The 27,366-nt window shown below is 47.7% G+C and overlaps 1 protein-coding gene across 1 annotated transcript in view; it reads right to left on the minus strand.

Moving 5' to 3' along the window:
• Positions 1–13,284: 13,284 nt before the first annotated feature.
• Positions 13,285–27,366, minus strand: part of Bcr (BCR activator of RhoGEF and GTPase) — a 129,559-nt gene continuing 115,477 nt past the window's right edge. Inside the window, 7 exon segments of the mRNA XM_052744694.1 lie at positions 13,285–16,000; positions 16,394–16,556; positions 17,051–17,156; positions 18,120–18,254; positions 20,271–20,410; positions 21,986–22,095; positions 23,184–23,243. Coding sequence (XP_052600654.1) covers positions 15,911–16,000; positions 16,394–16,556; positions 17,051–17,156; positions 18,120–18,254; positions 20,271–20,410; positions 21,986–22,095; positions 23,184–23,243 — 804 coding nt within the window. The 3' untranslated portion in view covers positions 13,285–15,910.

The following is a 27,366-nucleotide window of genomic DNA, read 5'->3' on the forward strand; positions in this document are numbered from 1 at the left end:
CCTCTTAAGGTGTCCTTCAAGGTAAGATAGTGGATTAGAAGCCTCAACCATGATACTTGGAGAAAGAAAACAGTCAAGATGACACACAATATTCTCTTTTCCTTCATGAGAAAAAAAAAAATCTATAAATGAACTTATTAAGCCAGGTGAGATATCTGTGGGGAAGTAGGTGGATGATGCTATTGATTGGCACAAATCAGAACCCAGTTAAACTAAGCTGCAGCAGTGAAGACTCAGGAAGTACTTCTTTTCACACAAATCAGAGGAACAGAAGCAGAGAGCCCAGAAGGGCTGAGGTCCCTGGAATCACCAAGCAGCAACTTGCCTCACCTCGCTCCACATGAGCACACCATGGGACACTGAGGATGCTTCTGCAGCCAAGGGCTCCCACTTGCTTCTCCTACACACTGCACTGAGCCAAGCCGAGATGAACCAAGCCAGGGAGGGATTTGATAATTACACTGCTCTGTTCACATAGGTATGTTAGACACTCACTCCAAAAGTTATTGAGGACATGTGAGATTGCTCAATAGGTAAGAGCACTTGCTGCCAAACTTGATGATGGATGGAGAGAACTGGCTTCCACAAGTTGTTTTCTGACCTCTACATGCATGCTAGGGTACCCATGGGGCATTCATGTTCACACACAAATTATTACGTGTAAGTAAAATTACCAAAGTCAAAGGGACCAATGTTGCTAATGAGCTAGTAGGACATTTGCATAGTGGGCATATCCAACACTGTGGTAGCTTTCACAGTTAGTGGTCTACTCCTAGAGATCACACTAGACACATACAGTTCCTAGACAGGGTGTGGCTTCTGAATTACATACCTCCACTCTATCACATCCTAGCCTCACTTGAACATTGAAAATACTTCAAATGAAAGAATACATCTTATGAAAAAAATCCAAGCAATAAAATAACCCCAGAGACATAAATCCCAATATAGTAATAATACGGAGAGCATGAAAAGCCAAGATAATATTACTCCAAAAATTACTAATCCCAAAACAAAAACAAAAAAGCCCAGGCAGTGGTGGATCATGCTTTTAATGCCAGCACTCAGAAGGCAGCAGTTCAAAGCCAGTCTGGTCTACATAATGAGTTCCATGACAGCCAGGACTACACAAAGCAATCCTGTCTTGGAAAAAAAACCCACAAAAATTACTAATCCCACAGTAATGACCTTCAGTGAGGGTGAATTAGACAAAATCTTAAACAAATAACTCAAAAGAAGGATTAGAAATATTTTCAAAGAACTCGAAGAATAAAATCTCAAATGAAATCCAAGAGAACACACAAAAAAATGGTAATATAAGACATGGGTTGGGAATTCAATAAGGAAAAATACTGAAAGAAAGCCTACCTGAAATACTGGAAATGAAACCCACAAAACACACGGAAAGCTTCATCAATACAAAGGATCCAGAAAAGAACAAACTATCCAAACCCAAAGATGGAATAGAGGGATCAGAGAAAGGACAAAGATAGATTAATAAGATGGTATGAGTGGAACTTTCAAGATATTTGGGACACTGTGAAAGACCAAATCTAAGACTCATGGGAAAGGGAGAAAAAAAATTTATGCTAAAGGTAGAGAAATGATTTCAACAGAATCATGTTTGAAAATAGGTGAAAAGATGTCACTCCACACATAGGAGAGATTTAAAATACCAAACAGAAAAGACCACAAAAGAACTTTCCTCATTATACTATAAGTAAATACACAGAAAAAGCAAAGTATGTTGAAAGTGACAAGTGAGAAGAATCAACTCACATAAGAAGGCAGGCCCTTCAGAATTACAGCAGATTTCTTGACAGAAACTTTAAAAGTCAGGACTGCTTGGAATGAGGTATTTCAGACTCTGAAAGAGAACAATGCAACCCAGACTACTATATGTGGCAAAGCTATGTCAACCCAGGCTACTATAACCAGCAAAATTATGTCAGCCCAGGCTACTTTACCCAGCAAAGCTATGTGAGCCCAGACTGTTATACCCAGCAAAACTATGTCAGCCCAGACTATTATACCCAGCAAAGCTATGTCAACCCAGGCTACTATAACCAGCAAAGCTGTGTCAGCCCAGACTATTATCTCAGCAATCTATGTCAGCCCACACTTTTATATCCAGCAAGGCTATGTCAGCCCAGGCTACTTTACCCAGCAAAGCTATGTCATCCCTGACTATTATTCAAATAATAGCAAAGCTATCTGTCATAATGAAAGGAGAGAGAGAAATCTCATGTGATCACTGGGCCAGCTCTAGAGAAGGTACTTGAAGGAATCATTTAGGCTAAAGAGAATGACAAACACATACATGCAGCAATAGGAAGGAACAAACCATGCCAGGATAATAGAGAAGCAACAGAGGAATAGGAAAACGCAAAGCACTACAAAATCCACAAAGAAGGACAAAACTTAATACACACCCTTCAATACTAATTCTGAATATAAATGGACTCAACTTCTTACTCCAAAGATTCAGACTAGCAAAAAGGGATTAAAAGGCAAGATCCACCTATTTATTGCATCCCCCAAATGCACATCACCATAAAAGACATCACTATCTTAAGATGAAAGGATGGAAAAAGGTATTCCAAGAAAGTGGAACTAGGAAACAAGCAGTTGTCACTGTCCTAATATCTGTCAAAACAGATTTCAAATCAAAACCAGTAAGAAAGACAAGGAAGATGTCACCTTATACTTATTAAGGGAACACTCTGTCAAGAGGACATTTCAATTCTTCTTCCAAAGACGAGTGCATACAATTTTGTAAAAAAAAATACTACTAGAGGAAAAGTGACCACACAATAGTAGTGGATGAATTCAATATCCAGTTCACATCAATTCACACACCATCCAGGCAAGAGATACACAGAGAAACATCTGAATTAAAAGATGCATAGATAGAATGGACATAGTATACATCTACAGAAAATTCCACCCAGACACTGCAGAACACATATTCTTCTCAATAGCCCATGAAACCGTCCCTAAAATAGATGGTCTCTCGGGTCACAAAGCAAATCTTCAAAAGTGTAAAGAAATTTAAACTCATTTCATTCTATCTGATTACAATTGAACAAAACTACAACATAACAGCAAGTGAAATTACGGAACATACACAAATTTATGGAGACGAGACAACACAGTATTGGACAATGAATGGGTCATTGCAGATATCAAGAAGGGATTAAAAAAAAAGTCTTAGAGTTGAATGGGGGAAAAAACCATAACATATCAAACCCTATTGGACAGAATGATAACATTCCTAAGAAGTTTCAGAGCTATAAGTACCTACATGAAGAGAATAGAGAGGAGAGCCAGAGAAATGGTTCAATAGTTAAGAGCATTTACTGATCCTGCAGGCCTGGGTCTGGTTACCAGCACCCATATGGCAGCTCTAAGTCTAATTCCAGAGCATCCAATATCTTTTCTGACCTCCACAGGCTACTGCACACACATGGTGTGTGGTTCATATACTCACACTCAGGCACACACACACATGCATATAAAACCAAACTTCTAAAAATCTTTAGATTTATTTGTATTTTATGTTTATGAATGTTTTACCTTCATATATGTATGGATAGCAGGTGTGTGCCTGGTGCCCCAGAAAGTCAGAAGAGGGCTTCAGATTTTCTGGACATGGAGTTACAGATGGTTGTGAGCCACTATGTGGGTGATGGGAATGAAACCCAGTCCTCTGCAAAAGCAACAAATGCTCTTAATTGCTGAGCCATCTCTCCAGCCCCAATAAATATTTTAAAAAAGAAAATTAGACAGATCTCATATAACGATGTACTCTAGGGCCTTGGGAAAACAAGGACAGGCCAAACTCAAAAGTAGCAGATGGAAAGAAATAAGACCAGCCAGAAATTAATGAAATGGAAACAAACAAATACAAAGAGCCAATGAAACAGACTTGGCTCTTTGAAAGGATAAAAAGGGTTGACAAACCTTTAACTAAACTAACCGAAACAGAGAAAAGATCTATGTAATTTAATTAGAGATGAAAGGAAAAAGATCACACCATCCACCAATCAAATTCAGAAAATCATGAGTCCATACCTTAAATATGTATGGTCCATTGAATTAGAAAAAGAAATAGATGAATTTCTAGATATACATTTTTCTGCCAAACAAAACTGAGATGACATAAAAAAATTTAAGCAAATTTATAAAAAGTGAGATAGAAATAGTAACTAAAATAAAAATAAAAGAAGCATAGACTTAGATGGATTCAGTGGTTGGTTTTGTCAGACCTCAAAGAAGAAAGGACACTGATGCTTCTTAAACCACCCACAGGGGGCTGGGCAGATAAACAAGCCATGTGGAGCCAGCCAGTGGGTGACACTGCTCCAAGGTCTCTGCTTCAGGTCCTGCCTCCAGGTTCCTGCCTTAAACTCCTGCCCTGGCTTCCCTTCATGGTCGACTATAAGCTGTAATCTTAAATAAACCCTTGGCCTCTCTAAGTGGGTTTTAGTCACAGCCACTTACCATAGCAACAGAAAGCCAAACAGGACACATACAAAACATAGCAGCTTCCTATGTAACGATAAAAACACCCTGAAACAGACATCAGGAAGAAACCCCAATCACAATCATCCCCACACCAGGTAGTGCCTTGGAACAAATCTAACCAACTAAAAGGCTTTACAATGAAGACTTTAAATCACCAAAGAAAGAAACAAAGAAAGGACTTGAGAGACGGCTCAGTGGTTAAGAGTACTTGGTGTTCTGACAGAGGATCAAGGTTCAGTTCCCAGCACCCACATGGCAGCTCACAATTGCCTGTGATGTCAGTTCCAGGGGAATCTGATGCCTTCTTCTGGCAGTCAAGGGCACTGCACATAGTACATGGTGCACATACATACATGCAGATAAAACTCTCATTCATATAACATAAAAAAAAAAAAAAAAATCGCCGGGCGGTGGTGGCGCACGCCTTTAATCCCAGCACTCGGGAGGCAGAGCCAGGCGGATCTCTGTGAGTTCGAGGCCAGCCTGGACTACCAAGTGAGTTCCAGGAAAGGCGCAAAGCTACACAGAGAAACCCTGTCTCGAAAAACAAAAACAAAACAACAACAAAAAAAAATCAATCGTTACAAAAAAAAAGAAATTAGAGAAGATGCAAATCAACACGGTTAAAACAGCTACACTGAGAAGAGCAGCCTACAGATCCAATGTAATGCCCATCAAAATTCCAATGCCATTTCCCCACAGAGACAGGAAAACAATCTTAAACACATACAGGAACCAAAGACCCCAGATAATCAAAGCGATTATGAGCAGAAAGAATAATGCTGGAGTTATCACCAGACCTGATTTCAAGTTAAACCGCAGAGCCATAGTAAGAAAAAATAGCATGGTGCTGGCACAAACCAGATAAGCAGATCAATGGAATAGAATAGACAATCTAGATATAAACCCATGCAACAACAACCACAAGGATGCCAAACACACCTGTTGGATAAGAGACACTCTCTTTAACAAATGGTGCTGGGACAACTGGCTGTCTACATATAGAAGAATGAAACCAGAGTCTCTTTTTCTGTCACATTTCATTTATCTATCTATCTATCTATCTATCTATCTATCTATCTATCTATCTATCTATCTATCTGTTTATTGTATGTGTACACAACACACTACCACAGCATGGAGGTCAGACGACAGCATATTGGAGTCAGTCTCCTTCTACTATGTGGATCCTTGGGATTGAACTCAAGTTGCCAGTCTTGGTGGCAAGCCCCTTTATCTCCTGAACTATCTCACCAGCTCAAACTAGCTCCCTTCTACCTTTTACCTTGACTAACAATCAACTACAAATGGACCAAAGCCCTTAACACAAAACCTTAAACTTTGAAAGTACTAGAAGAAAAAAGTAGGGCATATACTTCAAGATATAGGTATAGGTAAAGACTTTCAACTATAATTTTTAAGTTTTAATTTTTATTCATGTGTATATCTGTGTGGCTGTGTGGCTGCCACATGTGTGTGTATGTGTGTGTGAGGGTACCCGATAGGACCAGAAGAGGGTGTCAGATCCCCTGGAGCTAGTGTTACAGATGGCTGTGAGACTCCTGACTCAGGTGCTAGGAACCTAACGTGAGTCCTCTGGAAGTGTGGCCAGACTCTGACCACTGAGTCATTCCCTAGCCTAAGGACTGACTTGTAAATAAGACTCCAAGCACTCGGGAATTAGGCCCAACAATTGACAAATGGGACCTCCTGAAATTAAATAGCTTATGTACAGCCAAGGAAACAAGGAAGTCAAGAGGCATCCTACAGATTAGTAGTAATCACAAAACTTATGGAATGAATCTCTCTCTCTCTCTCTCTCTCTCTCTCTCTCTCTCTCTCTCTTTCTCTCTCTTCATATATATTCACACACACACACACACACACACACACACACACACACACACAAATTTATTGGAATGACTTACAGGCTACAGTCCAACAATGGCTAGCTGTGAATGGAAAGTCCAAGAATTTAGCAATTGCTCAGTCCCACCAGCTGAGTGACCAACCATACAGCTGGTCTTCTGTATGTGCTGGAATCCCGAAGAAGTGGGCTCCAATATCAGTGAAGAAATGGATGTGCTGACAAGGTGAGGGCAAGCAGGCAAAGAAGAATGAACGCTTCCTTCTTCCCCTGTCCTTACACAGGCTTCCAGCAGAAGGTGTGGCCCAGATTACAGGTGTGCTTTCTTGCCTCAAGATCTGTGTTAAAGGCCTGTGTCTTCCAGCCTCAAGATCCAGATCAAAGGCCTGTGTCTTCCAGCCTCAAGATCCAGATCAAAGGCATGTGTCTTCAAGCCTCAAGATCCAGATCAAAGGCATGTTGTCTTCCAGCCTCAAGATCTGGATCACAAGTGTGCCCTCCATTTCCAGATTGTAGTTCATTCCAGATACAGTCAAATTGACAACCAAGAACAGGCATCACAATTAATATTAACAATATACAAAAAAATTTTAAAAATTGGAATAGCAAGAAAAATAATCCAATTGCAAATGGGCTAATAGGGCTGGAGAGACTGCTCAGTGGTTAAGAGCACTTGCTACCCTTGTAGAGGACCTGGTTTTGGTTCCAGCACCTACATGGCAGCTCACAACCATCTGTAACTTTAGTTTCAGGGAACCCTGTGTCCTCTTCTGGCCCCTTCTGGTTTCAGGCACACATGTGGTACACATACATTCATGCAGGCAAAACACTCATACACATAAAATAAAAATAAACAAACCTTTCTTTAAAAATGGGAAGTTGAGCCGGGCGGTGGTGGCGCACACCTTTAATCCCAGCACTCGGGAGGCAGAGCCAGGTGGATCTCTGTGAGTTCGAGGCCAGCCTGGGCTACCAAGTGAGTTCCAGGAAAGGCGCAAAGCTACACAGAGAAACCCTGTCTCGAAAAACCAAAAAAAAAAAAAAAAAAAAAAATGGGAAGTTGAACTGGACAGAGGGTTCTCAAAAGAAGAAATGTAAATAGCCAATGAATACTTTAAAAAATGTCAACATCCTTAGTAGTCAGGGAAATGCAAATTGAAACTACTGTGAGACTCCCTCTTGTTACCATCAAGATACCGAGGGATGACAAATGCAAGTAAGGATGAGTAAAGCCTTCTTTACTGGTGGTGAGTGGGAAAACCAGTGCAGCCACTGTAGAAATCTGTGGGTAGGTTTCTCAAAGAAAAAAAAAAAAAGCTAAAAATACAACTACCATATGTCACAGCCATTGCATTCCCAGGCATATCCTCAAAGGGCTCTATATCCTTCACAGAGATGTGTGCACATCCATGATTATTTCTGATCTATCCACAATAGCAAAGAAATAGAATTAATGTAGATGTCCTTTAATGGGTAATGAAAACATAGTCCACATAAATAATGCAATTTTATTCAGCCATGAAGAAAAATGAAATGAAGATATTTGAGAAAATTAATGGAAATAGAGAATGTTGGATTAGGTGAGGTAATCCAGGCTCAGAAAGATGAACACCATGTGCTCCCTCTCATGACATCGTAGCTCTAGTTTTCATATATGGGTATTTATATGAGGGTGAGGATATGTAGAGGCCAGGAAACTAGAAAGGGCCCATGGGAGAGGGAAAGAGGCTTTGGTTGGGGGCAAGGATAGTAACGTGTCATAGGAAAGTGGAAGGGTGAATGAATACTGGAGTTAGAAAAGTTTAAGTGAGGATGGAGGAGGACAGAGAGATAAGGAGAGGAGGGTGTGCTGGGGAGGGTCACCCCAAACTAAGAATGTATAAAAAAAGGCTGTAGATAGAAGTTTCCCTGTGTCCCGCCTGGTCCTGAGGCTGCTCGGTCCCAGGTAAACACACAGAGGCTTATATTAATTACAGACTATATGACCTATGACTCAGGCTCATTATTAACCAGCTCTTATAACTTAATTCCACCCATTTCTATTAATCTGTTTTGATGCATGGCTTCATGGCTTACTGGCACTTTCACATCATCCTTCTCCCGGGGGCAGCTCACAGCGTCTCTCCTCTCCTTTCTTCTCCCGTCTCTTCAGTTCGAATGCACTGCCTAACCTTATTTTACCTCGCCATTGGCCAAACAACTTTATTTATCAACCAATCAGAGCAACACATATTCACAGCATACAGAAAGACATACCACAGCAAAAGGCCGAAAATAAACCTGCTACTTGATAAGATAATTAACAATCAAGTTAAGCTGAAGTACTCTGTGTGGGTGGATAAAGCTACTCCCATAAGCCATAGGTTATTAAATGATAATTCTAGTACTGGGTGTGGGCTATCTCCCAATGACTTCTTGGCCAGGGAGGAGGCCCCTAAAACATTATAGGCTATTCCCACTGCTCTTGACTGCCCACCAGAACTGGATGATAAGACTCTATTACTGAAGACACCACATGCTTTGGTTGCAGGCATGGAGAGAACTTCTTCCTGGCCAGCTAGCTTCATGGTGGTGGTCATTAACAGTCTTAGACAGCTGTAGACCGGCCATAATTCACTGCTGACCTGCTAGTCAATATGTGCCCACTGGTGGAATAGCCATGGTGTGACCACTTTCTGATTGGATTTGAGGAAGGTCTGCTCCACGGCAGGGGATTCATACCTGGTACCATAAATCTGATCAAATCCCATGACTAGGCCTTAGTGGCAAGGCTAGAACTATTGTTTTATTAAATAGACATGTTGTGCTGGGCATAGTGGTGCATGCCTTTAATCCCAGCACTTGGGAGGCAGAGGAAGGCAGATCTCTGTGGGTTGGAGGCCAGCCTGGTCTATATAGCGACTTCTAGGACAGCCAGAGCTATTACCCAGAAAGGCCCTGTCTTGGAAAAACCAAACCAAACCAAAATTTAAAAAATGGACATGTTGTGTCTATCCAATTACCTTCTAAATCTTTATGCCCGTAGGTTAGTGTTGCTCTCAACGTTGGGCAGATCATCTTTTTGCAGTAGGCAGCGATTACTGCTGAGACTTATAATTACTCAAAGTGCTGAGAATAAGTAACTGCTGAATGTTCAATTCTGTATCATTCCCTCTGAGGCTCAGGAATGTTCAGGAAGACTAGATGGATAGAGAGTAGGAGCTGGAAGGCATGGAGTGTTGTAGAACGCCATCTTCCTGATGTCACATGGCCATTGCGCTTGGGAACTCATAGGAGCTATGATTATCTGTACAAAGTCCTGCACAAGATCAGGCCTGCTAACGACCTGGTATGGTAAGGGGTGTTCTAGGCAGTTAAGAGTTGCAACAGGGTTGGGGCTCAGGAGACTCCTTCCTTTCTTGAGAATCTATAGGCAGTTACTGTTGCTTGGGGAAGGGTGTAACCTCTGTAAGTTGCCAGGGCTCCTGTGAATAAACCCTTACCCATGTTCCTGAAGACAAGCCTAATCAAGCTCATTGACAGACAGACAGACACACACACACACACACACACACACACACACACACACACACACACACCATGAAAAGACAAGAAACTAGCTGGGAAGAGGATGATATCAGTAGAAGTAGGAGGGGGCAAGAGAAGGAAACGGAGGGTAAATATGATTGAAATAGATTTTATACATGTATAAAGTATTCTAATGGAACTATTATTATGTATAGTTGGCATAATAAAAATTTCTTTAAAAATTGATCTTTTGGAGTTGGGGTGTAGCTCAATGGTAAGGCATATGCTTAGCACGTGCAAGGGGCTTGATTTGATCCCCAGCAGACATCACCACACACCTCGCACTTCAAGGTAGGTGTCACTGATGTCAAATTCTGAGCAAGCAGCTGCCCTGGTGGATGCCTCTTCCCCTCCTTTTGCAGCGCTAGCGACAAAGCCCAGGGGCTGCATCTTAGGCAAGCACCGAGTCGCCGGCCCCCATTTCCAGCCCCCTGATGCTTTCTGAGGGCTAGACGAGAGCTGTTTGTGAGGCGAAGGTGACGAATTCCAAACATACTAGAGGGCCTTGCGGACTGAGCCTGATGTGGGACTAAGGCTAGGAAGGATGTGGACACAAGAGGCAAGTGAGGACCTAGCAGAAGGCACTCCACCTCCTCGGGGCCTTTGTAAGCACAGCTGGTGGTCGAAGAGGAGCAGCAAGACCTCTAGATCAGGTCAGCAAGCCCTTTGTTTGCCCAAATGCTGTGCTGCATCATTGCCAAGCGTGGGGGTGACCTTTGCGTCTGCCTCATTGGCTTCTTTCTGCCTCTCTCCTTTAGGCTTTGGACCCTAGGACTGATGGATGTATCTTGACTTCCTAGTTGTGTGAAACAGTATTAGTTTCACGCGGCTGCCTTAGAAATTTATAAACCACAGGGCTCCAGAAAACCAGGACTGACTTCTCAGTTCTAGAAGCCAGAAGTGCCGAGCTCATCTGTTGGCAGGTGGATGCGCTGGGTGGAATTTTGGTCCAGGCCTCCCTCTTCAGTCATGGTGCCTCCTGCAACCTTGGCAATACTTGGCATGTAAATTGCCCCCTCCATCTGCGCATGGTATTTTCTCGTTTGTATTTTGAAACACGGTCTTGCTAGACAGCCCAAGCTGTCTTGAGCCTTCCCGAGTTCCATACACAGGACAGGAATGTAGATGAAGCCTCTGATGTACTTCCGTAGTTGGAGACATAGCCTGAGGAGCTCTGAAGCCTTTCTTGGAATGTTATTACCATCCGACATCAGGCCAGGCTGCTGGGTTTAGGAGCTTTGGGCACCATTTTCCCACAGGGAGCTGGTACCCTTTCTAATTTGGTTAGGAATGAGATGTGGCGTGTGTCTTCAAGAACCCACCTCTTAACCCATTGCCTGTCATTGTCACGTGATGCAGAACTCTGCCTGGGAGTTGACTGTGACTTGTCAGCTCTCTCCCACTTCCATTTGACCCCACCAGCTCTCTTGACCTCTGCCGGGATCTAGCTCCGGTCCTGCTGGCCTGTGGGCGCTGCTCCAGCAGAGGCCATTTGGGCCTCTTCAGGAGCCGGTTGTCACTCCCTCACTCTTGCTGTTTATCTTTCCAGAACTATTTGCAAGGGCCCATCATCAGACCTCGGGAAATGTCTTTTAAGGCCACTGGCACATTGGGGTGGAAGGAGTCATGAGAAGCCCTTCTGCAATTTCTACATGAATTTGAGAGGGCAAGATGCCAGACAATCTCAGCCTGCACGTCCCCACCAACAAATGCCATTTTGTTCAGGCTCAGGCTGGAAGTCGAGGTCTTGCCTAGCAGAAAGTTGGTTCATTGGGGACAGGGAGTTAAGACAGAACCCCGCATCTGCTCACAGGGAGGATTTGCAATGCTATGTAGAGCTGTGGTGATCCCCAGCCATAAAATTATTTTGTTGCTACTTCATAGCTGTAGTTTCGCTATGGTTATTACTCATAATATAAATCTCTGTGTTTTCCTATAGTCTTAGGCAACCCCTGTGAAAGGGTTAACCCAAGGGGTCGCAACCCACAGGTTGAGAACCACTGCTCAAAGGACTCCCGGCAGTGTTGATGACTTCAGATTTGAGGCACAGTGAATTATCCTGTCCCCAGGCCATACCACGGATCTGGGTTTGGCCAGACCTGGCTCTGGCGTGCAGAAGCATGGTGAGGAGTCAGCTTTTGCCTGAAGAATCCACCTCTAGTAAGAGATGCAAAAAGGCTATGAATGCATGTATGTGTGTACGTTTTCCAAACAGAGCCAGGCAGACAACGAAAGAGAGCTCGACTGTAACCTTTTAGGGGCTGGACTTAGTCTACTACCAGCAGAAGCCCTTCCTGGTCACCGTGCGCATAGCTTCCTGGGAAGGGTGAGTCCAAGGTCAATCCATGTGCTTGTGGGGTGGGAATGGGGTTAGGGCAGCTGAGGCTGCTCAGAATCCAAGGGTGAGGGTACAGCTCTTTTGGTCCTTCAGGGTGATCTCTGTCAAGTCTGTCAGTTGGTGAATGGAGCAGTGAGCGTCTACTCTGATCAACCTGTCACTCCTAACACCTCTATAACCTTGCACTGTCATCAAAATGGCAATGGCGACAGTGATACTCCAAGCAGCCTGCAGGCTGGAGTCACACTGAAAAATCACATTGTTCAGCTCCCCCACTCCCCCGCCCCCTTGGCCATTTGCAGTCTCTGTCAAGTGAGCCTTGTTCTAGGAAGCATTAGGGTGACTTGATTTAAATATTGTCAAAGGTAATCTGATGGTGAATGGGACATGGCAAGGCTCTTCCCAAGACACCACCATCAAAGAAAGAACCCATGTCACATGCCTGTTTCCACCAGAAGCAGGCTTCTGAGAGCTAAGACTATCTACCTACTCTACATGCCATACGAAGGTAGGGTCCAGCTGCCCAACTTGCAATCCCAGCAGGTTTTAGGGGCTTAAAAGAGGGGCATGGGCGTAGGTGAGAACCAGGTCCCAGCAAAACAAGCAAGATTGGTCAACAACCCTACTGCCGTCTCTGCAGGGTCAAGACTGACTTCCTAAGTGGTTTCTCTTTCTCCCCTTTAGCCCAGGCTATGCTCCTTGCCCAAACTAGACTGCCCCATGCTTGAGGACTCAGCTGCCATTCCATATCTTGAAACCGCGTGCCTGGCAACTGCCTGTGGGTACCCAATTCCAGTAAACCAGGCCTTCCCACAGTGGTACACGCAGACCCCTTCTCCCTCACTGATGGCCGGGTTGGACAGTGAAGGGCTCTGTCCACTGGTTCTTCTCTATGCCCACAGTTTCCAGTTTTGGCAAGCCCCAGGAGTGCAGGGGGTTCAAACCCAGAGGCAACTGACCAACTAGAAACCACCACAAACTGAAGTAGTCTCAGGAGACTTTAATAAGAGTGTCCATGGTCCTTCCGGCACAGAAGTAGTACAGACAGCTGAGCTCAAAAGCAAGATCGCAGCTAAGAGACCATCCACCCACCAGGGAGACCAGGTTACCACCATGACGCCAAGCCTGCTATACCCAGGCAGGACCCAGGTTCCAAGGTAAGAAAGCATCACTTCTTCCTTTATTGTCTGGCAGCCACGCTTGCGGGGTAGCCATGATGGACTCCGGGCCATCATTCTCTTTGCAGAGGGAAAGCTGGGTTATCCCACTCCTGGGAGAACCACCGTGTATTTTCCAGCCCCACATTGGCTTTGCCAGCCTACAGGCCTGCAAGGTGTGAGATGGTAACAGAGGCAGCCCCAGCCACGGCCACCGTGGCTGGATGGCGGAGGAACACTTTGAGCACAACACAAGAGTGATCATTCCATCCTCAAACAACACCTATATAAATAAAGTGAACCGAGGGAGGAGCCGGGCAAGGGGATGCAAATTGGCACGTTGATATATTGCTTTCCAGTTCAAGGGTGACAGATGCAAATCAAGAGACAACAGAGTGGGCAGAAACGACAGCTAGGGTTGGCTTTCCTCAGCAGTGTCCCCTCCTAGGGTCAGAGCCACCGAGGGGGACCGAGAGGGACAGTCAAACTAGGGGAGCCCACTGGGTCCAGAAACGCTCCAGGGCAGACCAAAGGGTGGCTCTGCTGAGAAAAAAAAAAAAAAAGCCAACTAAACAAACACTGTATGCAGACAGAGGAGACCCTGCAGGGTCTGTTGTTTCCTGCCCAACACCTTGGGCAGGTTCAAGAGCAGACAGTAGGGGATACATGACTCTGCCTCTCGGGAATCCCCATGTGCTGTGGGGTTGGCAGAGGCTGTTTGCGGACACACCCACCTTCCAGGCGTGGGAGGGGCTGTGGCCAATGTGACCAGGTGCGGGAGTCCTCCGTGACAAGCAATCTACACCCCCAAGTCATGCCTTTCTGCAGGAGCAGCACAGCATTCAAGTCTACTGGTCTCTTCTCTCCCGTCTACTCCAAGCCCCTTGTACCACAGCCCTGCATTGGAGCCTTGGCTGGCCGCCTGATCAGCTCTATGCTGCCGAGGCTGGTCTTGAACTCAGGGCAATTCTGCCTCAACCTCCCAAGCGTGGGATTCCAAGACCATTTTAAAAACAATGCATGGATTTCTGGGTTTCTTTCTTGAAGGTAAGTGGCGGCTTCCCCTTTCTCTTTTCACTACGGAGGGTGGTCAGGAAGAGACGATCCCGACTCCCGTCCAGGTACAAGGAATGTAGGGTGCGAGGGCAGAAGATGGGCTAGCTTTCAGGCTGCTTTGGGGCATCTGCTCCCACCCCCAGGCCTGACTTGCCTAACCTCCTTCCCATGTTTCTGACGTTCCAGGGACATCAGAAATGACTCCTAACCAAAAGAAAGCTGGTTCTTGAAGGAAGACAAAAAAACTGCTTGGGACGCTGCCCGTCCACGGTGTACATTCTAGTATCTCATTAGGTGTCTGAATCCGTTAGGAAAAAAATTAGAAACTATGTATAAAACTTAAAAATATTCAAGTATCAAAAGCTATTTCGGATCAAAGTTTTAAAACAAGCCGCTAGAGCAAGCTGCTGCTCCGGAGCAGAAACTCCTACAAAAGTTAACCAAGTCTGCTCAGTCGAGAGCGAGGAAAGGATGTGATGTGGATGTGGGACGACAGGGGACAGAGAGCGAGAGAGCCGTCAGAGCCAGGCCAGAGAAGTCACAGCCTTTGTAAGCCAAAAGGGAGACGTGGTGCCAGGCAGGCAGTAAAGATCAGTGGGCACGGCCACTCTCCCTGCAGAAGGAATGGTAAGGTGCCCGGCCGGGGCCTCCTTCCCCCCCACCCCGTGTCTGGTCCCTGGACACTTCTGGGCTGCGATGGAGCATCCTCCTGAGGAAGTGCACGAACAGCTAAAACAAGAGTATCAGCAGACAGGAGGAGCCTGACCTACTTCTGCACAGACACCCCTGGAGAAAGACAGAGCAAGCAGCAAGGAGTGAAGACGCCACCGCGTTGACTCAGCATCTCAAACCCCGTTTGTCACACAGACAGCGGAACTTCTAAGTCGGGGCAGTGAAGACAATCCCCACCCACCCAGGGACAGGGCTGGGGCCCCCACAATATGAAGCAGCAGCAGTGTTTATTCAAGACACAAGAGTGAGGGATCTGGTGGTGTCCCTATTCCCCAGAGAGGGTGCATCGGAACAAATGATCCAGTAGAGATTTTTTTTTTTTTTTTAAACTCTGATAAATTAGATTTCTCGTAAAAACCACTCTCTGCCACCTTTCCCTCGTATGCAGGCTGGCAGATGGGCTGGCCTGGGGCGCCCTCCGGTGGCAACAAGGAAAGAGTACAGTCTGGGGCCAGCCTGGGACTTGCAGACACACCCGGATGATTTGTGTAGGCCCCTTTGGCCTTTTGCTTTGGGTACTTGTCTCTTGGCGGATGGCCCAGAGCCTGGGAATGGTTAAATTACACCACAAGAAGGGTCCCATTCCCACTCCGAGGATGGAGTCTCTTGCCACAGGTTTCCAGGTCATTCTGTGGACCTCTTAATGAGACGACTGACGCCAGGCCTTTAGACTTCCGTGGAAAACAGGACGCTCTGTCTCTTGCTGTCGGGGGCAGGGATGGCCTCCAGCTGCAGGAAGTACAGCAACACTTGGACCTGTCCCAGCAGAGAAGGGAGAGGTAAACAAGTAAGAGGGTGCTCTGGGTTGCGGGCAGGAAGCTCATCTTGGCTAACCCAGCTCAGGCACTAAGAGACCCCGTTAGTGACAACAGCCTCGCGCATCAAGACACCCCGGATTAGGCAGGTGTCCGCCTACACAGGATGAAGTTTTAAGGCCTAGGCTGTGCACACTTGAAAGACCAGCAGGTGGGCTGGGCCTTGGGCCCTGCAAATCTACTCAGGTACTGAGGGAATCAAAGTAGCCAGGGTCCTTCGTTCCTGGCCCTCTCAGTCGTAGGGGGTCGACCTCTGTAGTAGAGGTGGGAATGACTAATAAGACTGAGGTCGTCCCCTGTGTCACCAGGGTAACGTGGACTACGTCTCCTATACCTGGGACATGACCTCCAGGGACCAGCTGTCAGTCATGGTGATGGGCTGGCTGGGGTTAGCAGGGAGCTTGCTTTCCTTCTCTGAGGGTCGAAGCAGCGTAGGACCAAAGACTGTGGCGAGGTTGTGCAGGGACATCTTGTTCACCGTCTCCTTTTCCGCCACCCTGTGTAAGGCCAAAGCAGAGGGTGCTGTTTCAACATTACATTCAGGGCAGAAGTAAAGATTCCACCCCAGCCAGGCGGTGGTGGTGCATGCCTTTAATCCCAGCACTCAGGAGGCAGAGCCAGGTGGATCTCTGTGAGTTCAAGGCCAGCCTGGGCTACAGAGCGAGATCTAGGACAGGCACCAAAACTACACAGAGAAACCCTGTCTCGAAAACAAACTAACAAAAAGACTCCACCCCAGAGTCTGAGGAGCCCTGGATCAAGAGAGCTCAAGGCCAGTGGGCAGCTGGGACAGCTCTGGGCCATGATCTGGGAGTAAAGGACAAGTTCAAGTGCAATTCTGGCTGTTGGCTTAATGTCATGGTGCAGAGGGACAGGGGTGGCCGTGGTTCTGGTCCCTGGAATGGGAAACTATTGCAGACCCAGGAAGGAGACAAAGCCCTTGGTGCCTAGTTTCTTGGGGTCTTGGGCTGCACAGGAGAACAGGCGCTACCTTTTCAAGTGGTCCAGAAGGAAAAGGAACGTCAGTAGGTTGGCTTCTGGGAGGGACAGCAGTAAGTTGAGCATGCAGCTCTCCTTTGCAACAGGGTCTGAAAGAGCTACAGAAAGAGGAAGTTTAGTTTCCAGGGTCACAGCCCAAGCTGGAGACCTCTCCTGAGGATATCTGATGACAGATCCAAAGCCTATGCTGGAAGATGACAGAGTTCAGCAGGCCCATCACGGTCTCGGCTCACACAGCTTAGACTAATCCCCTCTGAGAAGGACCCCGGGGTGGTTGTTTATGTGCCATGGGAGATACTCGAAATGCCTTCTCTCATCTCAAAGGGACAACAGCACCCTAGGCACCTGTCCAGCAGGTGTCCTAACCATGCTGACTGTGGGTAGAGCTGTGCTCAGGGCCACTTTCTGCAGCTGTAAGCACACGAAAAGAGCCCAGGTTCTGAAGGAAGCATGTAGAGTTGGGATAAAGAGAACTGGAGGGCTGCAAGGCCCCTGCCCTGGTCCCTGGGAGTTTCCCTTGTTTTCATGTGCACCCTAGGGGCACTTTCAGGCCCGAAGGCCCAGGTCTTCTGGTGAACTGGCCATACAGGCTGGGTCACCCTAAGGGCCAGGTAGGAGCTATGCTTGTCTCACGTGCTAGTGGCTACTTTGAGCACCATCCTTCAGGTTGACTAAAGGTCAAGGCTAGGCTTGAACCTCTGCTTGACTGGGCCAGGACCTGGGGATAGAGTGTTGGGGGTTCCCAGAGGAACCCGGCAAGCCATCCATTCAATGCTACTCCACTGAAAGGAGTGCTGTGGCTATCAGGATGCCACAGCTGGACATGCCCGTGGCGACACTGGTTACCCTCTGGCCATATTGAGAGGAGAGGGCAGCAGCAGCCCTTGGACAGCCCACAGATGGCTTGGTTTTTGTCTTACACAGCCAACTCCCTTAGGTTGGGTTCAAATGTGGACCCAGCGTAGAGGGGAAGAGTTCTGATTCCCTCTCCTAACAGTGCCGGAAGAGAGAAGAAGAGGTAGGGAGATGCCTCCCACAGGGCTGAGGCCGTCAACGCTCACCAATGCCCTCTGCGAAGTTAGGGTAGAACTCATCAGTGAAGAGGGGTTCCGGCAGCTCGCGGAAGTAGAGCTTCAGCGTGCCAGCAATGGCATTCACGTCCATCTCACTCATCATCACTGACACGTCCTTGTTATCTGGAAAGAACACAGAAAGGGATTCTCCATGTGGATCCCAGGTCTGGGCTTCTGCAACCCTGCCCGGGCTAACGAGGTCACCAGCATGCTGACAAATGTGTGTGCCCATTCTCTTTATGTAGTTTATCTTCTTTCTCCCAAGCATCTGTGTGTGAGCCTGGGCAGAGGTGCAGGGAAGCAAGAGTATCTCACACCTCTGCCCGTGTCTCTGCTCCGTGCACAGCAGTCCGGCTGCAGAGCCAGGTTGGCCAGAGAAGGAGAAGGCAGAGTTCATGGCGCCTAGGTAGGACTCAGGCAACTCTGTTCTGTACAGAACAGCTGCCCGGGTGGCTGCTTCTTCTAACAGGAAGGCCCTGGGGTCATTTGGGTCATTTTTATGGTCCTATTGGGTATTGTCTTTGGACTGTGGTGGCCACTGGTTCTCTGACCTGGAGAGCAGGCCTACTCTGGTTTCCCAGAGAAGCTGAAAGGGCAGTAAGGCTCATCAAAGGGTGCTGGGCCCTTGGTGGCCCAGGTCAGGAAGGCGGTACACAGTCTCTGTAAGTACACAGTCCTGCCGAGTCCTGTTTCTGTCTACTTGTTCTCTGGGGATGCTGGTTGTTTTTTGTCAAGTTGAAACAAACCTAGATATACCTGGGAAGAGGGAACCCCAACTGAGAAAATGTGCCCATAAGATTGGCCTGTAGGCTTTTCTTGATTGATGATTGATGTAGAAGGGTCTAGACTACTGTGGGCAGCACCATCCTTGGTCAGGTGGTTCTGAGTTGTATAAGAAGGCAGACTAAGCAAGTCACAAGGAACAGCTCAGTAAGAAGTATGCCTCCATGGCTTCTGATTCAATTTCTGTCTCCAGGTTCCTGCCCTGACTTCTCTCCGTGATAGACTATGACCTGGGAGTTGTAACCTGAAATAAACCCTTTCTTTCCCAAGTTGCTTTTGGTCTAGGTATTTTATCCCAGCAATAGAAACCTTATCTAAGACTGACTCTCTAAGGGTCTCAAGGCCCTTGCTTAGCACTTGGGGGCAGCTCTGTCTCCCTTGCAGGGTGTGAGGGTTTGGGGGACAGATAGAAACAAGACAGCACCAGTAAGAATTGGGTCATAGCCATGCCCACTGTCCCACACCACCCTCGAGTGAGCCATAGTTAAATTATATGGGGCTTTAGCTCCTCCTGTCTACTCCAAAGCATCAGACCACATCCCACAGAAGGCCATGGTCCAACTCGGTGGATGTGGCTAGACATTTGAAGGATTCATTTCTTTCTTTTTTAAACGAATTACTTGCTATTTTTATGTGTATGTGTGTACCTGTATGAGTTTATGTGCACCACATGCATGTAGGATCCCACAGAGGCCAGAAGAGGGCATGGGATGCCCTGTAACTAGAGTTACAGGTGGTGGTGAGCTGGATTGTTAGGTGCAGGGAACTGATCCTGGGTCCCCTGCAGGAGCAGTTTGCGCTCTTTCCTAAGGCATCTCTCCATTTTCTTTCTTTTGAGATGTGACATTTTAGGCAGGGTCTGAACTCCTGGGCTCAAGTGACCCTGTCTCAATCTCCTGAGTAGCTAGAGCTACAAGGTAACATCAATGTGCCCAGATCACACCATCTCTCAAACTTATTTATTTATTTTCTTTTAAGGCAAAGTCTTGCTCTATAGCCCTGCCTGGCCTTGAATTTGCAGCAATTCTCCTGCCTCTACCTCCCGAATACTGGGATTACAGATGTTAATTATCAATCATCAGTCAATCAATTATCTATCATCTGTCTACTTGACACAGGAAATCACTATGTGGCTAAAGCTAACTTGGAACTCATCATGTAGTCCAGGCTAGACTGAAAGTATGTATTCCTGGATTATCCTCCTGAACGTTAGAGTATATGCTCACACTGCCATGCCCAGCTTTTGTCTTCTACTCTTAAATAAGGAAGGAAAAGGTAAGAGAGTGATGTGCTAGGCCCTCTGGGAGTCTCAGTGTGGACATCACCTCTGTTCCACCCTGCCTGGGCAATACTCACTGACGTCAAAGGCCGCCTTCAGTGCCTGGATGTCTGTGGCCACTCCAGACACTCGGTAGATGCCCACCTCCTCCATGCCCCGGCGCTCGATCTCCTCCACACACTGGCGCACAATGTAAGGTACCTTGGACCTCTCTCTCCTGCAGGGGGAGAAGAAGGTGTGTAGAGTTTGAGACCACAAATGTAAGCTTGGGCAAGTTTTCCTTCCTGCTTTGAGCTCTCTATTTTATCAGGAACTTTCTAAGAGCCTGAAGCATCCAATCACCTTGCAAGTTACATATGACCCCGTGGGAAGGTCATGAGGCTTGTTATTTTCTTCCACGGTGCTGGAGGGTAAGTACTCTGAGCTATATCCTCAACCTCAGAGGCTTTTCTAAGCAACACTGCTCTAGGAAGTACAGCTTCCAGGCTGTGAATGAACCAAAAGCTTCCTAGAGTCTCGTGATAAAGACTCTCACCTCTAAGATAGGAAGCTGGACAAGGTATTGGCCCAGACTCCTGACTCCTGTGCAGTGAATCCCCTGAGGCTCCTTGAGAGCTAAGGCTTGCACAGGGCAAACACCATGCATCTGCTGTGTGTTCGATAGTTTTATGTCAACTTGACACAAGCTAGAGTTATCTGAAAGGAGGGAACCTCAACTGAGAAAATGCCTCCATAAGGTCTGGCTGTTAAGACATTTTCTTAATTCGTGATCAATGGGGGAGGCCCCAGCTCATTGTGGGTGGTGATATCCCTGGGCTGGTGGTCTTGGGTTCTGTAAGAAAACAGGCTGAGCAAGCCATAGGGAACAAGCCAGTAAGCAGCACTCCTCCATGGCCTCTGCATCAGCTCCTGTCTCCAGATTCCTGCCCTGTGGGAATTCCTGTCTTGGCTTCCTTCAGTGATGAACAGTGATATGGAAGTGTAAGCCAAAAACACCCTTTCCTCCCCAAGTTTCTTTGGTCATGGTGTTTCATCACAGCACTAGTAATCCTAAGGCATGCTGCATGTACAAGTCTTCAGCATTACTCAGGTCCCTTGCCATTTTAAATACTTTCTCTTCTGGACAACCTCTAGACCTCCTGGTACAGCTCTGGAACCAGAATGCTTTGAAGACAGTAACCAGTGCTATGAGGAGGTATGAACCTGGACTCAGATAAACACAATCAGGTCCTTTCCAAGCCCTGATCCCATAGTTACACAGGTGAAGTGAGGGGGCACCTTCCTCCCCAAAGTGCACATCCGTGTTTTCTGGAAAGAGCTTGGAAGCAGACTCTCTCATAGGAGAAGAGTGTGTTTGGACACATGTCAGTGTCGGGGCAATGGGTTATGTAGCCAGTACTCCATCCTGGGGAAGTGAATGGAAATCTGGGAGGAAGTGGCCTGTATCCCCAAGAACTGCCCTCAAAGCAACAAATAGGCATCTCCCGGCAACAGGCTCACAACAAAAGGGCCGAGATTCAAATTATTCAACAGGAACTTGGGATCACAACATATTCCAGGCAAGGGAAGCAAGTCCTGCACTTGGGCAGTTCCTGACCAGGAGATGAGGACATTCCTGAGCTGGTTTTACAATAAACACAGGAGGTGGCTAAGCAGAACCTCAGTCTCCCCTGGGGCTACCCCCAATCCCCTATATGCAGCCAGCAGGGCCGTGCCCTAAGAGAGCAGGCCTTTCCCTCAGGCATGCCTGCAGAATGCCCTCAAGAACAAGCCCACACCTCCTGCCACTCACTTTGTGACCACAGCGATCTTGACACCGAAGACCCCTGTCTGTTTGCGGGAAGGCATTCTCTTCAAGCTGAACTCCCTGCTCGTGAACTTGACGGAGAGTTTCACTTCAATCTGCAGGGGAAAGGAAGGGTGTGGGCCTCTTACCCTCTGGACCTCTTAGGCTGAGATCTCAGGGTCCTTGAAGGTCCTAGCCCAAGAAACCTTTTCACCCCCAGGGCAGACAGGTCAAGGCTCCAGAATGAGATGGAAGAAGCCCTTGTTGTAGTCAATCAGAGCCAGGGGTGGTCAGGGGCGTAAAGGATTTACTTCTGCACAGTCTCCTCTCATATCCTCATTGTTTCCCTTCATTTTTTAAAGTAATATTAAAAAAAAAAATAAGCAGGCGGGGCTGGAGCGTGTAGCTCAGTGACGGTGCACACACCTAGCATGCACAAGGTACTCCGTTCAGTTCAAATCATCAGAACAAAGCGGAAGAAGACAAGCCAACTGGACAACCACCGCCTCCCCTAAAGAACAACCCACCACAACAAAAGGAACAGGTCAGAAGGTTCTAATCCGGAAATCTAAGCTGTAAATCACAAACTGTAAACTCCCCGAACACCAAAGTGATACACGAGGAGGGTTCCACACCCACCTGACCGCCTGCGAATGAGTTAAGATGCATAAAATCCCTACCTCCACAGCTATGCATGTAAACTCTCCATAAAATAATAGATAATAGTAAATTCATATTTATATTTGGGTCCCATGTCTGAGACTGCTTACGTACATGCAAATATCATCAGGAAAAGGAAAAAAAAAATCTCTAAAACTGTGCTAGTCCCAATCTTTTTGGATACATTTTCCTGAGATAGCCAAAGACAACGTCAGTGGATCTTAAGTGTTTGGTGAGATGTGGTCCTGGGGATGGACCCTAGCATCACAGACCTTCCTTTCAGGATTGAACCCGCAGGGTCTGGGTGGCAACTGGCCACCAAATAGAGAGGGCTCCTTCCTATGCACGGTGTCTCTGCTCTGGAGGTGCCCACCTCTGCCCTGTACACAGCACTCCTGGTGGGCATTCCTTCCTCCTCCAGAGCCCATTCTCCTCTCCAGCCATCATCTCAGGCTTAGCCTTCTTCGGACCGTTCTCGGTGGAACTGGGTCTGTTTTAACTTTCAGTGGGAAACAGACACAAATAGAGCTCTGTGGCCACTTACCCCATTCATGTCGATGACAGTCCGTTGCCACTCTCTGTCCTGTAGGGTTTGGGGGTCCAGCTGAAACCAAAGATGCACGATTACAAAAGGTCCTCAGGCCTCCTCGGAGGCTCTGCTGGGCAACGGCCACCCTGCTGCTGTTCCATGCTCTACATGGGAAGCGGAGTCCTACCGCGGTCAGAGGGGCAGACTGACCTGTTAGACAGTCCTGGAACCTCAGAGTGCCGCAGCTCACTGCCATGAACCCCGCTCCCCACCCCCACCCCAGGTGGAGCCTAAGTCCCACTTCCATCTGTCAGAGGGGTTGCTAGATCCGAACGGAGGGCAGGCTGGTATAAGAACTAATTTCAGTGGTGACTGTGAGAGGGCAGAGCATCAAGGGTTGCCAATCACGCTTTCTCCCTCAACCGTGCCCAGAAAGACATAGAGTGCCACCCCGAATCAGACGGAAGCCTCACTGTACCCCCCAGCTTTGACCTCTGCAAACCATTGTCCAGCAGCCAGTCTATAGGAACCTACCCTATGTCACCCGAATAAGTAGTCTTTATAACTACCACCACCCCACCCCACGCCATGTATAGAAGCTCTGTCTCCCCTTTCTGATGAGCACCCACGAGCTATCATAGGCTTCAGAGAGGCCACTAGTGAGGCTAGACGAATAAGGAACTTGAAGTCTTCTGAAAACACGTCATGAACTGAGGGTGGGCTCTGTGCTGGAGCTCTCCCTGGCATGCACAAAGTCCCTGGTTTTTATCTCTAGTACCCCCAAATTCAGAGATAAAAGAACCACCACTGCGTCCCAGGTTCTTTTCTACAAAGAAATTCAGCTCTCTTCACTGTGGGAATCTGTGGTGTGGGGAAGCCCCCTGCCCTTGCTTCACGGGTCCTTGTAGGAACCCCAGGGCCCACCTGTGTCTTGGCTGCCCAAGGATAGTGCCCCTTCCTTCTTCAGAAGCAAGCGGAGTGAGACAAATCCTTCCCTTTCTCTCTGAGGACAGTAGTAATGGGGACCCCTCTCCCCTAAAAACCCAGGGGCAGCAAAGGCCATGAATGAGCAGTCCTAAGACTGGGTGAGCGGTAGGGTGAGGAGAATGACCGTCTGAGACATCTGGGTGACTGGGTCCCACCCTTCCCAGCCTACCCGGGATCCCAGGCCCTGACTGACTGGCCCACCTTGCCCCTGCACACCAGACATCGGATATGGGTCCACAGGGCAGTGCCTCGGGCACACAGCTGTTTCTCAGCAGAGGCTATCCGGCTCCGGCTTGCCCGGCTGGGGTAGAAAAACCGAACGAGGCCCTGCATGGCGACGGGGGGTCAGGCGGCAAAGAAGCTGGTGGAGCTGAGCAGCAGGACAGTGGTGAGCTCCTAACCTCTGTCTCCTTTTGAGCAGGCTCTCCCAGGGAAGCTCCACCCTACAGTCGGGCCAGCCAAGGTCACAGTTTCCCATCACCCTTACATTCCACTTTTGTTTTTGGTCAGTATATGGGAAAAACAGCTCCTGCTCCCAAGCCTATTGGTTACGGGAATTCAGATATGTCAGTCTCCTCTTATGCCGGAGTCTCCTTTTCGAGTGGGTGGTTTCCTGTGGTCCAAATTTAGAGACACTGAGTAACATGTGTGTTGTTGGTCAGTCCACTCCAAGCTGGTAGTGTCCTGAAAGAATGCTTCCAGGCAAGCTGATACTCCCAAATCCCATGTACTGCCGCCAATGGACTGGGGGTAGAGAGCATCCTGAGTATTGATCCTGTTCCCCTGCAGACAAGCTTCCAAGGGCCTTGCTGATCTAGACATTGTCCACTCTTGAGCACCAAGGCCTAGTATCTAACTCCGCCTAGAGCTGCTGGGACCAGGCTAGGCCAACACCAGGCCCCCTATTTGTAGCTTATGTTGGTGTCTGGGTACTCAACCCTCACAGCAGCCTCGAATAGGTGGACTGGCCTCAAAGAATAGACTGTGCTTAGGCCGAGCAGAAACCATGTACAGAATAACAGGACACGGAGGGCCGGGCTACGCTGCAAACAGCATTCAAGGCTGGCACACTTTCCCAGGCAGTTATTTAAAGTTCCAGAGCAATAAACAAGCAAGAGGCCGGGATCTGGAAAAACTGATGACCGAGGGGGAAGTGAGTGCTATTACACAGAAGTGCAGGGAAAAGCTAAAGCCCTCAGGGCCACTGTGGCTGTCAGGTACCACGGTTCCACCCAGGCACTGGGCAGCCAGCAGGTGTGTGTGCATACAGCGGTCCCGGAAGGACAGTCTGTTAACACCACTGTCTCCCTGGGACTGCATCAGGCAGGAACTTCGAAGAGCTGTAGTCAGTGGGTCTGGGGGATGGTGGCTCAGAGGCCTGCCTAGAAAACTGCTCAGTACACACCAGGACAAGCTGGGGAATGCCTAAGTTGAACCGGAGCAGACACTGAATGGGACCTGGAGCCTCCTCCTACCTACGACTGGAAAGCAGTCATCCGTATTGACTTATACCAATGCCACGGGCCACCGCGGCACCAACCACAACAGCCTAGTAATCAGAGAAACAAAACTGTAGGCCATGACAGGGTAACCTTATTTAGCTACTATTGATAATACCAAGAAGTAGATAACGCTTAAAAACAACAACAACAACATCAACAACCGTCAGCTGGTTGGTGGTGGCGCATGCCTTTAATCCCAGCACTTGGGAGGCAGAGCCAGGCAGAGCTCTGTGAGTTCAAGGCCAGCCTGGTGTACAGAGTGAGTTCCAGAATAGCCAGAGCTACACAGAGAAACCCTGTCTCGAAAAGCCAAAACAGCTACAGAAGATTATATCTGGCCTGATTCTGTTGGCAGGAAATGTGCGAAGTGAACAAAACTCTCAGGACAAAAGGTATTATTACCCAGATGGCTCTGTGGGAATCTGAGTGATAACCCCAGCAGGACACTAGAAGGTTAGGAGGGAAAATGGGAAAAGACAAGATTCTACGTTACTCCCCAAGAAGGAACAGGGCTGTGGGAATTATTCTGCTTAGAAAGTGTGTGAATGGAAATGAGAGAAGAGAAGCGGCAGAGAGAAATCTGCAAGGGCCCTGGCTGAGGATGATGCTCTCAGGATCCTGTCCCGGTCCTGACCACATCCCCCCAGGCTACAGACTAGCATCCCCTCAGCTCAAGCAACCCCACGAATCCTGGGTTCCTGCCAGCCTTGGGTGTAAAACTTGATGTCTTTATCTTGGGAAATCTCTCCCTGAAGATACAGCTAGTGTCCTATCCTGTGACAGTCTCCCTGTGCCCTCCTGACCTTGCCCACCATCAGTGCCATCTGAACCAGCGTGACCTTGTTGCAGGCTGGCCCTGGCTTTCAGGGCATCTGTAGTATCGTTCTTGAGTCTCTCTATTCTGGATCACAAAGCTTGGGGATAAGTGTTATGGCTTTTTTTTTTTTTTTTTTTTTTTTTTTTTTTTTGGTTTTTCGAGAGAGGGTTTCTCTGTGTAGCTTTGAGCCTGACCTGGATCTCACTTTGTAGACCAGACTGGACTCGAACTCACAGAGATCCACCTGGCTCTGCCTCCCGAGTGCTGGAATTAAAGGCATGCGCCACCACCGCCCGGCGTGTTATGGCATTCTTGAAGCCTGGCATACAGGTTCTTCCTCATGAAGGCAATACAGCAGGCTCTCATGTACTGTTTGTTTAGATAACCCACAGAAGCTTGGGACAATCTTGAAAAGGACCCTGGCCAAGGTCTTGTGTACCTACTGCATGTGAGGGCTCCCATTCTCCTTGCTGGGTGACTCTTTCAACAGCTGGCACCATCCTGGTGACTGTGTCCCAGATCAGTGCCACCACACCCCTCTCTTTCTGGCCCGTGGCTCTCATGTATCCTGGGTTCAGAAAGAGGGAGACCCCTACTCTTTCTCTTGTGGAATTCCATCTTCAGGAAGAGAAGTGGGGACCTGATAACTCAACTGAGACAGTCATGTATTGGGGGGTGGGGTAGACAGAAACCACAGATTCAGGCTATGGTTCTTGAACTAAGTGTTCAATAACAACATTTACGGAGCAAAAAGGATGCCAAGGCAGGATCTTAACCTCAGAAGAGTCCGACACCTCCCGTCCAGGGATGTGCATGAACAGCACCATTGGAGTCCCAGTTCCCATTCTGGTCCTTCCCTTGGGCCCTGCTCTCCTGCCTGGGACTGGACTTC

This window comes from Peromyscus californicus, unplaced genomic scaffold (assembly GCF_007827085.1).
Source record: "Peromyscus californicus insignis strain IS unplaced genomic scaffold, ASM782708v3 Scaffold_19__1_contigs__length_69161282, whole genome shotgun sequence".
Taxonomy (NCBI): Eukaryota; Metazoa; Chordata; class Mammalia; order Rodentia; family Cricetidae; genus Peromyscus; species Peromyscus californicus.